The sequence below is a fragment of the Panthera uncia genome (genome assembly GCF_023721935.1).
Source record: "Panthera uncia isolate 11264 chromosome C1 unlocalized genomic scaffold, Puncia_PCG_1.0 HiC_scaffold_4, whole genome shotgun sequence".
Taxonomy (NCBI): Eukaryota; Metazoa; Chordata; class Mammalia; order Carnivora; family Felidae; genus Panthera; species Panthera uncia.
In genome coordinates, this window is record NW_026057585.1 from 78,288,818 (window position 1) to 78,306,981 (window position 18,164).

Here is an 18,164-nt window from a genome sequence, read left to right on the forward strand (position 1 = left end):
GACTTCTGCTGGCTGCCTGGTCCCAAAGTCAATGTCATGTTTTAGATTTTAATTATAGCAGTACTCCGTTTCTAGATATCAATTCTGTAACAGTTACCTGTTGCTAAATAACAAAGCACCCCAAACTAACTGGCTTATAATAAGAACCATTTATTCATTCATGATAAATAAATACATTATCATCATCATCATCAAAAATCTGGGCTTAGCTGGGTAATTCTTCTGCTTATTTTGCCTGGGCTCACTCATGCGGCTGTAGTCATCTATCAACCTGGAGGATCTAAAGTGGTTCCACTCACATTATGTGGCATTAGTGTCGGCTATGGGGCTACTCTCTGCACATGATTTTTCAGCATTCAGTAGTTTAACCCATCTAACCTTGACATGTGGTGAGAATGTTGCAAGAAAGTGAAAGCAGAAGCTGCAAAGATTATTGAGACCTACACTTGGGAATTCACATGATATCACTTCTGTCACATTCTGTCAGTCAAAATAATTCACAAAGCCAACTACAAAACAAGGGGCAGGGCCACAGACTCCCTCTCTTGATGAAAGAAGTTGCAAAGAATTTGCCATATTTAATGCCCCACAGGTAAATGCAAAAATTCTAAAGCAAAATTAATATTTAATGACTTTATATTGAAAACAACACAGCAGGAAAAAGATACAGATGTCCAATATTACCATTTCCATAAGGCAAGAAAGTGAGATAAAAATTATATGCTTAGAATGGAGGAAATACATTTGTCATTATTTTCTATATAGTTAGAAACAGAAAAAAAAATTGAAATATGGATAAACTATTAGAATTAATAAATGAACTCAGCAAAGGTGCTGGCTTCAAAACCAACATACAAAAAACAATTGTATTTCTATACTTACACTGGAAATAAAAACAATTAAAAAATGAAATTTTACCATTTAAAATACCATAAAATATCAAAGGTCTAGAATAAATCTAAAAAAGATGTGTGATCTCTATACTTAAAAACTATAAAATATTATTAGGAGAAATTACAGAAATAAATGGGGAGATATAATATTTTCATGGGTTGGAAGAGTCAACCATATCTTAGTTTCCAGGCCTGCTGTAAGAAAGTGCTACAAACATAAATTTATTGTCTTACAGTTTGGAGACTTGAAGTCCAAAATCAAGGTATCAGCAGAGCCTTGTTCCTTCTGAAATCTGTATGGGAGAATCCTTCCTTGTCTCTTCTAGCTTCTGGTGTTTACCTTTAATCCTTGACATTCCTCAGCTTGCAGCTGCAGTACTTCAGTCTCTGCCTCAATTGTCACCTGTTGTTCTTTCCTCAAATGTCTGTCTCTATGTCTCCTCTTCTTATAAGGACACAAATTATGTTGGATTAAGGGTCCACCCTATGCCAATATGACCTCCTCTTAACTAATTATATCTGGGAGAAGATAATTTGCAATACATATTTTCAAGAAAGGACTCATTGAGAATATATACCCATGATAAAATGGCATACAATCCAATACAAAAATGGGTAAGAGTCTTGAACAGGCACTTCATAAAAGAGGATATCCAGATATCCAAAAGAGGGCTCAACCTCATTAGAAAGCTGAGAAATCCAAATTAAAACTACAATGAGGGGCTCCTGGCTGGTTCAGTTGGTGGAGACAGTGACTCTTGATCTCGGGTTTGTGAGTTTGAGCCCTATATTGGGTGTAAAGATGATTTAAAAATAAAATATAATAATAAAAATAAAATATCACAAAGAGATACCACTATACCCCCACAAAAATGGTTAAAATTAAAAAGATGTACAATAGTAGCTATTGGCAAGGATGTGGGGCAACTGTAACTCTCCATTTAAGTTTTACGTGTATGTAACAAGCAAGTTCACTGCTAGGCATAAACCTAGAAAACTTGCAACAAAAGACAGGAATGTTCACAGCAGCAACATTCCTAATAACCAAGAACTGGAAACATCTCAAATGTACATAAATAGTAGATAAATTGTAGCATGTTCATAAAATGGAATACTATACAGCAGTCACAAATCAAAAAACAATTTTGAATGGAAAATACCACTTGGCTTCGAGCAAGTTAATTAATCTATTCATTTACATCTCCCAGATAAAAATTTGTACCTCTTGCAGGTGTGGTGAGGATTAAGTGGAATGATGCCGGACAAGTGTTTAGCAAGCACTTGACTTAATAAATGCCAGCCATTATTTATTTTTATACTCTCTTAACAGGCCATCTTTCTGGAAACCGGCATTAAAGAATAGTGCAGGATTTCTAATGCCCCCAACTTCCTGCCCCAAACTCTTACTTCTACCTTCTCACGCTTGGGTCTTGGTCTCTTTAAGAAGTCAACCATAATTGAGCAAAGGGGAATCCTGGGAAGACCCACTCGGCTCAGGTCCGGGGCATGACGGGAAACGGGGGGGGGGGGGGGGGGAGACCAGGGCTGCGCACGCACGGTTGGCTGGGTGTTGCGTTGTGATGGATCAAGCGGAAGAATTTCAGTAAGAGGAAATCATCCTGGTCTTTGGGCGCAAGCCATTGGGTCCTAGGCGGCCTTACCCACCCCGGTACTCCCCGGGAGCCGGGAGGTGGCCAGAAGGTGAGCGCGGCGGGTGGCGGCGGCCAGGGCTGCGCGGGGCGGGGCGGCGGGCGCGCCACGTGATGAGGCGGGCACCGGGTGGGGGCGGCGCCGGACGGGCTGCGCGGCTGACGCCGTGCGGATTTCGCTGCAGGGACGCGGTGACAGAGATTTGCGGGTCGCGTTCTCTCTCCCTCCGATACAACGTTGCCGCGTTTGTACTCGGTGACGGGCGTGGAGATTATTGGTGGGGACGAGACTTTCGGAGCGAATACCCTACTCCAAAGAGGGATGAGCACCCTTAGATGGTTGTAACTGTGGCAAGTGGTCGAAAGTTCTCATGTGTTCTTCCCCGCAGGCTTTCCCACCAGTTGCCCATTTCCATGCCTGGCTTGACTCTGGATAAAGACAACTTTGGGGGGCTTCCTTTTTGGTTCGGGTTTAGAACGTTTACCCTTAGGGGAACGGAAATCTGCTGAATGGCTAATAGAATTTCTTGTTTACAGGAAAGCATTTAAGAAGCAAAGCTTAGGGGGGCTTATTCGTGGGAATGGTTCCCAGGGAGATCCTGGAAGGTGCAGGTGGTCCACTTTAAACAAGGGTGTACTGTTGTTCACTTGTGATGGCATTTGGAGCTCTGGTCTATCTTTAGGCCAAGAAATGGGGCCCTTATGGAGGCCTCCAGCAGCGGCTGAGTTAGAAGTGGGGGTGGGGAGCTTGGTGTGTCCCCACTTTGAGAAATAAAAGCAAAGGTGGGCCTCCAAGTACTAATTCTCCTGGAGTCAGAAACTGTTTTCCGAGTCCTTTGAGCGGTTGGTAATTTCTTCCCATATTTTGGGTTGCTGCTCTGGTATCCCTTTGTAACTTTCAGCATTTGAGAGACCAGAGCGTTTGGCTTTAAAGTTATTAGGGAGGTTGGGAGCTGTGGCCGGGAAACTTTCCTTATGTGGTGAGACCTACTAAAGGAGCAGAAGGAAGGAGAAGGGGAGACTAGAGTTAGTTATGGCCCCAGAAGAATTGTTTTTCAAAGGCTCAACTCTAAAGCCTTGAGCGCAACACAAAGCTTTTAATATAAACATGAAGGAAAAAATGAGAAGAATAAACCTGAATACCAATCCTTTATGTTGTATTTTAGGAGTCCAGCTATCCTTTCCCAAGAAGAAATCTATTAGCTTTAGACTGGGGAATTCCTTTACGTAAACAATTAGAATGAAAGAACCTTTGGATGGTGAATGTGGCAAGGCAATGGCACCACAGCAGGGGCTTCTGGACAAAATTAAAGAAGAACCTGACAATGCTCAAGTAAGCATTTCATTTTATTAAATAAAAAAATTTTTAAAATTCTTTTCTATCTGGTGAATTCAGATTTTTAGTTAGTCAGTTTCTGGCTTGTATGTTAAAACAACCCAAGCTGATTTTTCTCCCCATTAGATGGGTAAATCGGTTTTTCTGCTCTGTAAATGAGACCTTAGTAACTGTTTATTTCTTTTTGTAAAAGGAAAGTAATATGTATTACTGTTTTTCTATACTTGGTACCTTTTTTTTTTTTTTTTTTTTTTAATTCTCTTGTATCTGACAGTAGTTTCCTTTTATTCTGTAAGTATTTGTGGTCTGTTCTGTATCAGGGGATCGAGGAGTCCGTTTAGTCCTTTCCCTCATTGAGCTTATACATTAGTGGGGGAGATAGACATTGCACAAGTAATTAATCAAATAATATATATAATTACACACTATGACAAGTGCTTTTCAAGAAAAGCCTAAAATGGGGAGTCTGACCTACGTGTGGTTGGGGGCAGAGGCTGGCTAGGGAAGGCTTCCTTGCGGGAAGGATGTGTAAGCTGAATTATGAAGAATGAATGGACTAGGCAAATGCATGGAGAGTGTTCCAGACAGAGGGATCTGCATATAGGAAAGCCCTGAGTTGGAAAGATGCATGGTTCTTTTGAAAAACTGCAAGACCAGTGGGCCTGGAACAGAAAAGGTATGAAAATGGTGATGATGATAATGTTGATCATAACACCAACACTGATAATAGATGGTATTCATATATCAATGTGTAGTGTATATTATGTGTGACTTCATAAATATTAACTTATTATTATTGATATATGTGCTTAGACTGTGGCAGACATCGTTCTCACAACCATGTTATTACTCCCATTTTACAGATGAGGAAACCGAAGTACAAAGAGGTCAAGCAATTTACCAGGGATCACACCTCATAAATGGCAGACTAGATTCAAATTCAGGTAGTCAGTCTTCAAAGCCTGTGTTATTCTGCCTCTAGGATGAGGCTCATGCTGAGAGCAGTGGGAAGACATTGCAGGATTTTAAGTGGGAGAATGAGATAAACATGTTCAGAAAAATCATCTAGCTATCCTTAGGAACCTGGATTGGAAACCCGGATTGGGGATCAATATGGAGACATTGGTTAGTTGTTTTGGCAAAAAATGATTTTTTTTCTTCTTGGACAGTTCTTTTGCTTGAGACTCTAGTTATTACATAAGCAAATTAATAATATTAAAAATATAAATAATAAAAATAATAAATGATGGTAATATTTTATTTCTCATACCATCTTAAAGGCAGTATTATTTCAGGACAGGGACGCCAAAAAGCTTTGTTTCATTTGTCAACTCTATGTCTTCCTGTGCTGTGCTGAGAAGGCTTATGAGGTGTGTCTGTGGGGTGTGGGGTGGGGGATGGTGGCATCCATGACATTTATTTTCCCCCCAGATGGTAAATTCTTACTCTTCTTCTTCCAAAGCCGTTGCTTTGTTTGCCAAGTTTTGTGGATTCTACCTTTGAAGAATTTTTTTATTGTCTCTTCCTTTTCTTCCCTATTTCTTATTTCTCATTTGAACTGCATTTCCTACTCATCCTTTTTCCTGTAGTCACAGCCTCCCTCAAAACACTGTATAATGATGCTGTTGTGTCTCTACAGATCTGATGACACCATTCCCTTTAAAGACCCTGTCTCGTGTGATACAGTGTGAACTTTTTAGTGTCACATCCAAACTATCCACGTTTCAGCCTTTGTTTCTGTCTTCAGTATCATTGGTTATCCTTCCCACCTTTTCGAATCTACTCAGTCTGCAAATTATCTGCATTTTACTCAAAAGCATATCCTGTTGAGTTTTGTTTTCTCCCTTTGCACATGCCATTTCTTCTGCCCGTGGTATTCTAAACTAGGCAGCTTTGCCTAGATTTTCTCCTCTTTTAAGACATAGTTTAATAGTCACTGGGGTAGAATTAGTAATTCTCTTTTTTTCTATTGTATATTGCTTTCACTTTTGCTGTAGCATCTATACATCAATGAATTTTGTTTACATACACTCTGGTCTTATTTGACCTGAATCCTCAATTCCTGGGCAAATGACTGGCACAAAGTACATGCTCAAAAATTGGAATAAAAGAGCCTCTGTTTCACAGATGAGGAAACTGAGCCTGAAGGAATAAGTGACTCACCAAGGTCTTGTAGCAAGTTGGGATACAAAACCAGTTTTTTAAAATTCCAGATCCAATTTTTCTTTCATTATGCCTTGTCTGTGGTACATAAATTTAACAAATATTGTGCTATGAATTGAGTGTTCTTTCTGAATATCAAAATTATGATAATGAAAATCCCCCTAACAGTTTACATTTTAAGTGTAAGTGGATACGAACCAACTCAGTTCTCTTTGGTTTATATTAAGGCTACTCAAGGTGAATAGGCTGTAATTTTTTTTCATAATTGATAGTGTGGGCTATGATAGAAAAGCCAATTAAACAAATCATGTGTAGTGTTTTCCATGTTGCATTCGAATTTCGGAAAATGGGAGGCAAGAAATAGAAAATGTTTAATATTTTCTGATATATAGCCTCCCCCCTCCCCCATCTGAAAGTAGTGTTCCTATGAAAACTTTTGTAAGCTGAAATGGTGTAAAATGAATTGATTACCATTGGTTTATATGGAAAAATTTTTGAGTATTCCTAGACCCCCCAAACTAACCACTCTTAGGCTTTTCTGATACCTTAGGACACATCTTACTCCCAGGTGCACAAAATAAATGAAGAGAAAGCACCAATGCTTACATAGTTCAGAGCTACAGCAGCATCAAGTTGATGCTGAGATGCTGAGTGTGGTTCTTGGGAAAGGAGCTCGGTGGTGCCACTCTCGCTTCTCACGCTGCACACTGCTCTGTAACTGTTCTCTGCAAAACAAAGCTGAAGGCTGTTTTTCGCTTTTTGCCTTTTCTCTTAAAAGTGAAAATCTTCAGATTTCTTTTGGTTGGCAAATGCAGGAACTGACCTAGGTCTTTTGTGAAAGCAAAGTGGAGTTACATGAACTTTTGAAAGGTGGGGAATACCTCTACTAAGAGTCTGTTCTGGATGTTAAAGTCACAGTCGAGCTGTCATTCATTCACTGAGTTTTTATTCTTGCTAACTGTGATTCATAGTACTTGTTTAACATTGTTATAAGTGGTGTACATATATTACTCCATTTGATGAGCAGGACCCAGGAATTAAATACTATTACTATCCCTGCTTTACACATAAAGAAGCTGAGACAGGTAGTAACTTGTTAAATGTCACACAACTAGTAAATGGTTGAGCTAGAATGTAAACCCAAGCAGTCTGGTTCAAGATTCCCAACCCCTTAACCATGATACTGTAGGCTAAGTTGTGTTAGTTATTTAGTTTTCAGAAGATGAAAAGACAGGGCCTCTGCTCTCAAGGAAATTAATAGTGTAAGGAGGAATAAAGATACAGGAAAAAGGGGTAATTATTTATTGAGCGTGCCTCATCAGAAGCTGTGTTAAGCATGCTGTATGCATTCTCACTTAAATTCTACAACCGTATGAGGGGCAGATCTTTACTCCATTTTACACACGAGGAAACTGAGAAAAGGAGAAGTTAAGTAATTTGCCAAATTCAAAGGCAGCATCAGAACTGGAATAGGAACTGGCTTCAAACTTGTATTCTTTCTTTTTTTTTTTTTTTTCCAAACTTGTATTCTTTCTGTTGCTTTGTGTCACCTCTGTACAGATACAGAATCACAGTCTTATGTAATTACTCTAAAAAAATTGTGTAAGGTACATTGGGAGAATAGAGGAAGGAGCCCTGAAGTCTGTCTGGAGAGGAAAGAACAGCTTCATGGGGTAGGTAGCACTTGAGTTGTAACAATTAAGGTTTTCAGGCATAGAAAATAGCATGTGTCAAGTCATGGAGAGGAGAGCGAATGTGGTATGTTTAGTGGTTGAGTGTTCAACAATAAAGAAGAGAAGAAAAGAGAATGAATTTGAGATATTTAGGTAGGGTTGATCAGACCTAGAGATAGCATATGAGGTATGTGGGTCAAGGAGGAGTCCCAGAGTACTTAGAAGTGTCTGTCCTCGGTAAGTTGAGTTTTTGATGATACAGTTTACTGAGGGGCTAGGAACAGGATTGGGGGGAAGTAATAAGTACCGTTTGGGATCTGTTGTGTTTATTTTTAATGGTTTTTTTCTTTTTCTTTCTTTCTTTCTTTTTTTTTTTTTTTTTTTTTTTTTTTTGAGAGAGAGAGAGAGATGCGAGCATGAGCAGGGGAGGGATGGGGCAGAGAGAGAGGGAGACACAGAATCCAAAGCAGGCTCCAGGCTCTGAGCTGTCAGCGCAGAGCCCGATATGGGGCTAGAACTCATGAACTGCAAGATCATGACCTAAGCTGAAGTGGACGCTTAACCGACTGAGCCACCCAGGTGCCCTGGGATCTGTTGTGTTTAAAGGGCTGGTGGGACATTCAACTGGTAATTTGCACTGGGAGGCATTTGCATATATGGGTATGGTATTTAGAGAGTTGCACTTTATCTTAGCCAAAAGGCCAAGAAGTGATGGTATTTAGAAATTTGGTGTAGTGTTTCCAGAGAAAATATAGAATGCCCAGTTAAATTTGACTCTCAAGTTAACAGTAATTATTTTTTACTGTAAGTATGTTGCATGCAATACTTGGGACATACTTATACTAAAAACTATTTGTTGTTTATACGAAATTCAAATTTAACCAAGCTTTTATATTTTTATTTGCTAAATCTGGTAACCTCATATAGGTGATAATTGAAGTTACGAATATGGATGAGATTGTTCAGGGAAAAAATGTAGAGAGAGGAGAGTAGAGCTCACGTCAGAAAGCTAGGAAATGGATTAATTTAGGGCTTCAGAGTGGCTTCAAAGTAGTTCCTGCAATCAGCAGCCTCAGCATTACCTGGATACTTGTTATAAATGTATATTCTTGGACCCTGGTGTAGACCTTCTGAGTCAGAAACTGGGGTTGAAGCCCAACAGTCTATGTCTTAACAAGACCTCTAGGGGCTTCTGATACCCCTAGGGTTGAATATAAGAACATAAATGAAGGGTAGAAAGACATAGTAATAAATTGAAGTAAGAACCAGAAGACAATGAATGGAATCATTGGCAGTGTCAAATGTATCTGAGAAGCCATGTAAGATAAAACCTAAAAGTGTTCATTGGGTTAAGCAACTGTGAGGTGATTGGTTAATCTTAAAACAGTTTCAATTGAGGGTGCCTGGCTGGCTCAGTCAGTAGAGCATGTGACACTTATTCTCAGGGTCGTGAGTTCTAGCCCCAGATGGGGGTAGAGATTACTTAAGTAAATAAATAAACTTAAACAAACAAACAAAAAACAGCCAACAGTTTCAGTTGAAGCAGTAGCCTGATAGCATTAGGTTCAGGAGGGAATCAAGTTAAGGAAGGGGCACCTGGGTGGCTCAGTCAGTTAAGTGTCTGACTTCGGCATAGGTTATGTCTCATGGGTTTGTGAGTTTGAGCCCCACATCTGGCTTCTCTGCTGTCAGCGCAGAGCTGGCTTCAGATCTTCTGTCCCCACCTCTCTCTGCCCCTTCTTCTCAAAAATAAATAAGCATTTAAAAGAAAAATAAAGAAGTAGAGAAAGAATGAGGCACTTTTTCACTGACTGATTGGAAGGGGAGAGAAGAGGGTAGTAAGTAGTTCCTTAAGAAATAGGTTCCTTATAACCTGAGAGGAGAAAACCAGCATGGAGGTGGTGAGAGGCTGAAGGTACATGATACTATGGAGTGCTTAAAGATGGGAGAGGGAGCAGGATCCCAAACGCAAGCCTGTTTTTAGTCAGTCGTGTAAGAAGGTTGCTTTTTCCTGGAAGATAGGAGGACAGTTTGTTGATCAATTTGTAGGCATGGTGGTGGGGGGGAATCAGAGTGTTGAGGGAGTTCTTTGTTTCTGTTTTTCTTGGTGAAATTTAAACATCAGGGAGCTGGACATTTGCATGGTTGTGACTTAACAGTGATGGTTTGGAACAGTTACTTTGTGAAGTAAAAGGAAATAATCGGGGGAAATTTAACAGGCATGTTAGAAAAATATTAGAGATTGAGTTGATGATAAGGCAAATTAATTTTATATTGATTCTTAAGTGTTCTTTTTGGTAATTTGAAGGAGGGTGTGTATAGGTACTTTTAACTTCCTCTCTTTTTTTATGCAAGTGCCAATAAATAAACATTATTATTTTAGTATATGTAAGACTATCCACTTGGACTCATTCATTCAAGAAATATTTATTTATTTGTCTATTGATTGATTTAGTTTTTCAGAGAAAGAGTGGGGAGAGGGGCAAGGGGAGAGAGAGAGAGAATCTTAAGTAGGCTCCATGCTCAGCACGGAGCCTGATGCAGGACTTGATCCCACAACCCTGGGATCATGACCTAAGCTGAAATCAAGAGTTGGACATTCAACCAACTGAGCCACTCAGGTGCTCCTCAACAAATATTTATTTATTTATTTATTATAGTTTTTAAAATTTTTAAATTTTTTAATGTTTATTCTTAGAGACAGAGCGTGAGCTGTGGAAGGGCAGGGAGAGAGAGAGAGACAGACAGACAGACAGACACACACACACACACACACACACACACACACAGAATCCGAAGTAGGCTGTAGGCTCCGAGCTACCAGCACAGAGCCCGAACCGGGCTCGAACCCACGAACCGTGTGATCATGACCTGAGCCGAAGTCGGATGCTCAACTGACTGGGCCACCCAGGTGCCCCTCAACAAATATTTATTAAATGCTATAATTGCGAAAGTCATAAAAGCTAGCATTTTTGTGTATAAATCATGCTTCAGTTTTAGCTTATCTGTAAGGGATCATGCTACATACTTCATCTGTATTAAATCATTGATCCCTCCATCATGGCCCTGTGGGTTAGATAATATATTTTGTAGATAAGGAAATTGAAACTAGAAAAGATTAAAAAATGTGTTTGAGTCAAGATCACATCTGCTTCTGCTTCTGTCAGAACCCAGAGCCTTCTCTGTTAGGTTATGTTAACTGTGCCACATGTTGAGTGTGCAGAGGCAGAAAAACAGATATGGTGCCTGTTCTTGATGGCCATGGTCCTTTCAGTCTTGCACATTTGGGGTAAAGAAGGATGCTAGACAAACAAACTATCACTCAAATAAATAAGAAGTGACATATTGTGACAGGTGCTATGAGTGAAAGGAGTTGGGAGCTTAATTTCTGGTGGGGGCTGGGGTTTGAATTCATTATAGTAATTTTTTTATATTTGTCCATCTATGAGGAAGATAGCATGGCTTTTGAAACAGATAGACCTGGGTTTGATTCCCGTTTGTGCACTTAGTATCTTTGTGACCTTGGACAAAGTGCTGAACCATCTCTAAGCTTCACTTTCCTCACCTATAAAGAAGATACTGTAGTTCCTACTCATAGGCAGCAGCTCATTTGGCACCACAATGTACACTATGGGAAGTGGTAAATTAATGCAGTGGTTCCTAGTCTTTGGCATGTAACAGTCCAAAGCAGTTCCAAAAGTAGCTTTGGGAGCTGACATACCCATCATTTATTTTGCTAAGTATTGGGATGTTAAAATACAACTACTATTTATTATCACCATTGTTTCAGAAAAGTAAGACTTTTTTTTTTTTTAACTTTTTAATGTTTATTTTTGAGAGAAACAGAACACAGTGGGGGAGGGGCAGAGAGCGAGAGGGAGACACAGTCTGAAGTAGGCTCTGAGTTGTCAACACAGAGCCTGATGTGGGGCTCAAACCCACAAGCTGTGAGATTGTGACCTGAGCTGAAGTCGGACGTTTATCTGACTGAGCCACCCAGGTGCCCCTTAAGTTTTTATTTTGAAATATGTAAGGCTGTTTTTACAACAACATAATGTAGGATGGTTGTGATCTCAATAAAGAAATCTTTTTTAAAATTGATATATGTATTTTTAGAATTTTGTCTTGTAAAAAAATAAAACTTTGTTTTATGATTATATTTCATTTTAAAGCATTTTAAAGAATACATAATTAGAATAAATCTGATTTAGGCTGTGATGATGTTATGTATAACAAACAGATTGCATTGTGTCTTTATGCCATTAACAGATATGACAGTTTGTAGATCTGTAATTGGATCCAAACTCTACATCATTCAGATTTAATGTTATTTATCATTTTCTTATAAACACAGACTAAAGTAAGGGTAGTGCTGAACATTGAAGTAGCTGTATATGACTCCTATATATTACATTTGAAAAGTAGTAATAACTGTCATGAAAGATTTTCCGATTCTGAAAGGTCCTTTTTGTAAAGCTTAAATCTGTTCTAACAACTTGTAAATTTTGATTTTTGAGGTATTTGTGAAGGTGATTATGATTAGAATGTAGAAGAGATATGACAGACTTATTTTCTTCTTGAATTTCTAGTTTATTTAAATACTAACACTGTACTCATTTCTCTCTTTTCTTTTTCTTTAAGGAGTATGGACATGCCCCAAAGCCAAAAACTCAAGAAAGTGAACTGAAAATTAGTGCTGTGTTTTCAGTCAGTGACAGTCCTCTTGGTAAGAAATAGAACTGAATATGGGGCACCTGGCTGACTCAGTCAGTAGAGCATGGAACTCTTGATCTCAGGGTTGTAAGTTCGAATCCCACAATGGGTGTAGAGATTACTTAAAAATAAAATCTAAAAAAGGAAAAAAAAGGAAAGAAATAGGACCAAGTAAGTTAATTATGATTAATATTGTTATATTCTAACTAGTAGAACTGAGGGAGAGCACATCCTCATGGAAGTCTTTTTTTCCTTAAGATAAAGCAGTACTTTTTAAACTGGGTAGGTGGTGTTGACTAGCATTTTAAAAAGTGGAATTGAGGGGTACCTGGCTGTCTCAGTCAGTAGACCATGCGGCTCTTGATCTCAGGGTTATGAGTTCAAGCCCCACATTGGGTGTAGAGATTACTTAAAATCTTAAAAAAAAAATACATATATATATATATCTATATATATATATATATCCCCACACACACACATACACACATACATGTATGTATGTGGGGGGGGGGAGAGAGAATAGAATAAGATTGTATTAGAATGTGATGCATGTAGTAAGGAAACATTATTTTGCAAAACTGTTTCAGTTATTAAATTTTACACATATAAACATACACAGAAATGTATGTATGTGTCTCCTGGGTTATAATGTAAAATATAGTTGTTACTATGGGTTATAAAAAAGTTTGAACCCACACCTCCCCCCCCCCCAAAAAAAAAAAGTTTGAAACTCCCTGTTTTAGAGTGTTTAATTGGATTTGGAGACTGAGAATTTGTCTTAAAAAATGGAGAATGTATATGTGTTTGTGTTGATACTAAAACTGTTTTTCCCCCCTTATTTTGTATTTATAGCCCAACAGTTGACTCCAGGCTTTCAGTTTTCTCTTGCGTCATCTGGCCCAAATGTATTGCTTCCTTCGGCTCCAGCCGTAGCTATTCAGGTTTTTTGTTCTGGTTGTAAAAAAATGCTTTATAAAGGGCAAACTGCATATCATAAGACAGGATCTACTCAGCTCTTTTGCTCCACGCGGTGCATCACTGGATATCCTTCACCTGTCTGCGTACCAACTCCTCCCAGGAAAACCTGCACAAACTGCTCAAAGTATAAAATTCTTAATTACATCCCTTTTTACTTTACTTTTTTAGCGTGTATCTAGTTTAGTTCAAATATGCTCTTGCTACTTTAAATCTCTTGAGCACGTTTCTATGGAAATAGCTTTTTAGCTGAGAAATTTGCAAATTCTTTGTAATGTTAAACAAGAGACTTGGTGTTAAAAGTATCATCTTAACTAGTTTTCTGTCTCTTTAAGTTTAAATTTTACTGTGGAAAGAAATAACAAACCATTTGTGGGAATTGCAGGGCTGCTCATATATCCTGTGACTATAGACAACAGCTATTCACAATTATTTATTATCTTGAAAGTTATTGAAGTATATAGCATATTATAACATAGGTCTTATAATAGTATATAAAAGTTAGTTAACTCTTTAGAAGATTAAAAAAAAAATCTCTAAATGGCCACAAAATAATGTGTTTATTTCTTAAAAAAAGTTCTTTGAAGTTATTGCTTTATAGTCACACATAGATGCAGAGAGAGGAAGAAATAGTAACAAAGCCACATAAACTTCTTTCTCTACCTTAGTATGTTTGAAAAATTTGGCATGTTCTGCCTCTTCCCGTGGTAACATAGTTCTAAGAATGTATTGTGTTGTCCGAAGTGTTAATGTAGAGTGAAAAAAGTTAAGAGCTTATGGTGTAGATCACGCTCTATCCCTTACTAACTATATGATGTTGGGGCTAGATGTTTAATTTTTTTTAAGCCTCAGTTTCTTCATTGGTAAATAGTATCTACTTCCTCAGGTTTTAATGAGACAATGTTAGCCTAGGGCTTAGCACATTATGTATCTTAACATATTATTTCTAGGCCCCTATTTTGTCTTTGGAGATCTACGACAGTTTCTTTATCTGTTTGGGGTGTTGGCCTTAAGTATCTAACAGTAGATCATGTTAAAATGAAAATCTCCAACTAAAAGGACAGAGGAATTTAAAAATATTTTACATAAATATTCAAATTTAGTTTTGTTCTAAAATGCCATTCTAATACCTTACTTAAACTCTTCTATAGCATTCTCATGAAACTGATCTAGAAGGGTAAGTTTAGTTTTCTGTTTTTAGATACTCCGTTTCAACATATCAAATATCAAAATAAAGTGAACTAAATTTTAAAGGACACAGCACAAGTTATACATCTAAATGCATATTTTTTTTAAATAGTTACTCTTGTCAGAGATGTTCTACCACAGCACTGCTCCTTTTCAAAAATTTTTTTGCTCTCTTGATTTGGCATTGCGTTCAGAGCCTATGAAACTTTCCTTTAGACCAAGATAGGTGACAAATCTATCTTTAAACCATGGGTTTGATTTTTACAAATTGTCAGAAGTTGCTTGATGCCTTATCAGTTGACTACCGTAGACGATTAAACTGAGTCATACTGTTAAGCATGATATTTGACTATAACTTTGAAAAGTTGTTCTTAGAGTTATTGTAAATAAAGGATAAAGTAGAAGAATGTTGGAGCCATGTTTTTTGGAAGATGTATGGTTTTTCTAAGATTAAAGTTAAGGTGTAAGATTCATTTGGATGCATAAGGTTTAGAATGCATTTATATTCATGTGCACAGATTTCCATTAAAAAGTCATTCACTTTGGTTTACATATATGTATATTATACCACTGGCAGATTCACATTATTAAATAACATTCTTTATTGCTTTGTTTTTAGTAGAAAAATCACTATTCAAAATTAATAACTTCATCTGTGTGTAAGCATATCCACTTGGTTTCCAAGATTCACTGTCCTATTTTTAAGGTTAGGTGAGTTTTAGAAAATTAAAGTACTTTGTTGTTATTGTTATTCGTAAATAGTTTACTGTGAAACAGTTTTGTATAATAAAGGCACAGGATGGGAGGCAGAAGAGTGGAATGATGAACCACTGAATGTAGAATCAGACTGCCTAGAATTTGTATTCTGGCTTCATTGCTTACCAGCTTGTGACTTTGACAAGTTATTTAACCTTTCCGATTTGGTCTCCTCATCTGTAAAATGGCAATTATAATAATACTTATCTCACAGAATTTTTGTGAAGATTAAGTTGGATAATTTGAGTAAAGAGAATGATGTCTGGTACATAGCAATTACTCAGTACACATTACTGTATATAATATTATTGCCATTATATTCTTCGTGGCTTATACTAGTGCTTCTGATTACTGACCATTTCCTTTAGTTTTTTTATACTTGTCAGAAAATGGCAATACTCAGCTTTGTTTTTACCGTTAGTGCGTATTGCATCAATGGGCTCTTACAAAATAACTTGAGGAATCTTACAGAATGACTCAGTTATTTGTGTTCTTTCTGTCTTATTCTTATTTCCATCTGTCCTCTGCTACCAAACCTTAATAGTTCTTTTGTCCTCTGTTTCTTTGATCTCTTCAGTTATAGTTCAGTTTTATATATCATGCTTATTTTTTATATTAATCTTTGGTAGTTCATCTGTTTCCCAAATCTTGCATTTAAATTAAAAAACAAACAGACATGTCATTCTTTGTCTCTGCTGTTCCTACTCTTAGCAGCTGCTGGCTAGTAAGAGGACAAGGGTTTTGTGGTCAGGACTTGAGGGATGGCCACTTCTTCCATTGGCTCCAGTGGATGAAACTTGGTTGGAGCTGGAAGCCTCACGGCTTTTGTCATGAACATCTGGCTGAATATATTTTAAATATAATTTTCCCTCAACACATCTGTAAATTAGGTATCATAAACCCATTTTCTACATGAGGAAATTGAGAGAGTAATTACCTCACTCATTGTCACTCAGCTAACTAACAGAACTAATCATCAAGCCCAGGTTTTCAGATGTCTTATCCCTGGCCAGCCATTTTCTAGCATGCAATAGCTGCCCTTAGTAAACATAGTTATTTTAGCTCACAAAGAGGAAGAAATTACAATTATGAAGAACATATTTCATTTTGCCTTTTGTTATTTATTTTTAGAGACATTTTAAATCCAAAGGATGTGATCACGACCCGTTTTGAAAATTCTAGCAAAGATTTCTGCAGCCAATCATGCCTTTCTTCTTATGAGCTAAAGAAGAAGCCTGTTGTTACCATATATACTAACAGCATTTCAACCAAGTGCAGCATGTGTCAGAAGAATGCTGATGTAAGTTACATTGTACCTTTCCTGGGATTCTGCTCAGAGATCAGAGATTTTTTTTCATTTAATATTTATTTACCATTCAATTTATAGCATTGTAGGGGAGAAATATATTGGGGAAAAAAATTTTCTCATTCTAAAAATTCTGAATTGAGTCAGGGATAGCAAAACACAAGGAATAGCAAAACGCACACATATGCGTACAAACACAAAAGAGTACTGTCTTGAAGTTAAAAAATACCAATTTAGGTATTTAGAAATGATAGGGTCTAGGAAGAAAGGGTGAGGACACATTAAAAGTAATTTATGCCAACTGTTTCTTTCCTGCGATAGCATTTATCTTCAGTTTGATACCCAACTGCACTCATATTGGAAACTTAGTGGAAACCACCTGGTGATTCTACTTTGAAGTTACAACCCATGTGTGACTAAGATGTTCTGAATATAAGCCTATTCATAAGTCCGATAAACTTTAGGAACTCTTTATATCTCTTCTTTTATATAAATTCTATCTCTACCTTGATGTACTTTGGTTGATCAAGAAAACAAAAGGCTAAGCAACAGAAAGCTAACTTCTTTAAATGAGACAAAAAAAATGTTTTTACAATTACCACTATAAATAAGAAGTCTTTCTTTCAAATACCAAATTAGTTTCCTCAGCTGTACAACTATAATTTGATGGTTTTTACTCTTAGTACTTCACTTAAGTGATTTATAAATTTATCTACACAATAATAATAATTAAGTACCTTTCCTATTTTTTTCAGGATAAAAAACATTAAATGATGTGTTGAAGACACTACTAAAAATACTTCACATTTCAGTGATGGCCTCTGCATTAAAAATCTGTAGGAATTTTTCCAATTAACTTTCAGATATTTGCACAACCTCTCTGTTAAAAAAACAAAACAAAAAAACCATCTTTGAAATAATTTACATGAATGCTTTACATATCAAATATGGATTCACCAATCCCTGTTACCACAGTCATCAGTTTTAACAACTCTAAGTATGTTCTGTATTAGTTTTCTTGTTTATAAGGTATCAATAATAAGGAAACATTTTTAATATTACAGAATATTAATTATATCAGTTTCCCATCAACACGCTAGTCATTTAGTGATGATTATATTGGCCATTTCCATTGGTTGGCAGGAGGCTCTTCCATTAAAGGCTCCCATGGTTTCCACTCTAAAGTTTTCTTGCCAGACTTGGTTCATTTCAGCCTGAAAAATCACCTCTACTAGTTGGCCATCCTGCAGTTGGTCTTCTAATTTCTTAACATCTGGTTCCCCTTTAACCATACTCAACTTTTCATTTGTAATCTGTTCTGTATACTTTCTATATGCTGCATTTTTAGGCATTTGCTCAAGAACATCAAGAATGTTTTTTTTTTTTGGGGCGCCTGGGTGGCTCAGTCGGTTAAGTGTCCGACTTCAGCTCAGGTCATGATCTCACGGTCCGTGAGTTCGAGCCCCGCGTCGGGCTCTGGGCTGATGGCTCAGAGCCTGGAGCCTGCTTCCT

General features: G+C 37.4%; 1 protein-coding gene across 3 annotated transcripts in view; it reads left to right on the forward strand.

Annotated features, from left to right (window-relative positions):
- The first annotated feature begins 2,440 nt into the window (after window positions 1–2,440).
- ZMYM6 (zinc finger MYM-type containing 6) overlaps window positions 2,441–18,164 on the forward strand; it is a 42,523-nt gene continuing 26,799 nt past the window's right edge. For 2 of the 3 annotated variants that reach the window (XM_049618727.1, XM_049618729.1), the window contains exons 1-4: window positions 2,642–3,875; window positions 12,356–12,440; window positions 13,280–13,529; window positions 16,478–16,646. In XM_049618727.1, the coding sequence (XP_049474684.1) occupies window positions 3,783–3,875; window positions 12,356–12,440; window positions 13,280–13,529; window positions 16,478–16,646 (597 nt within the window). In that variant the 5' untranslated portion in view covers window positions 2,642–3,782. Of the gene's footprint in view, window positions 2,595–2,641; window positions 3,876–12,355; window positions 12,441–13,279; window positions 13,530–16,477; window positions 16,647–18,164 lie in introns of those variants that run through there. The other variant, XM_049618728.1, reaches the window with a different exon arrangement.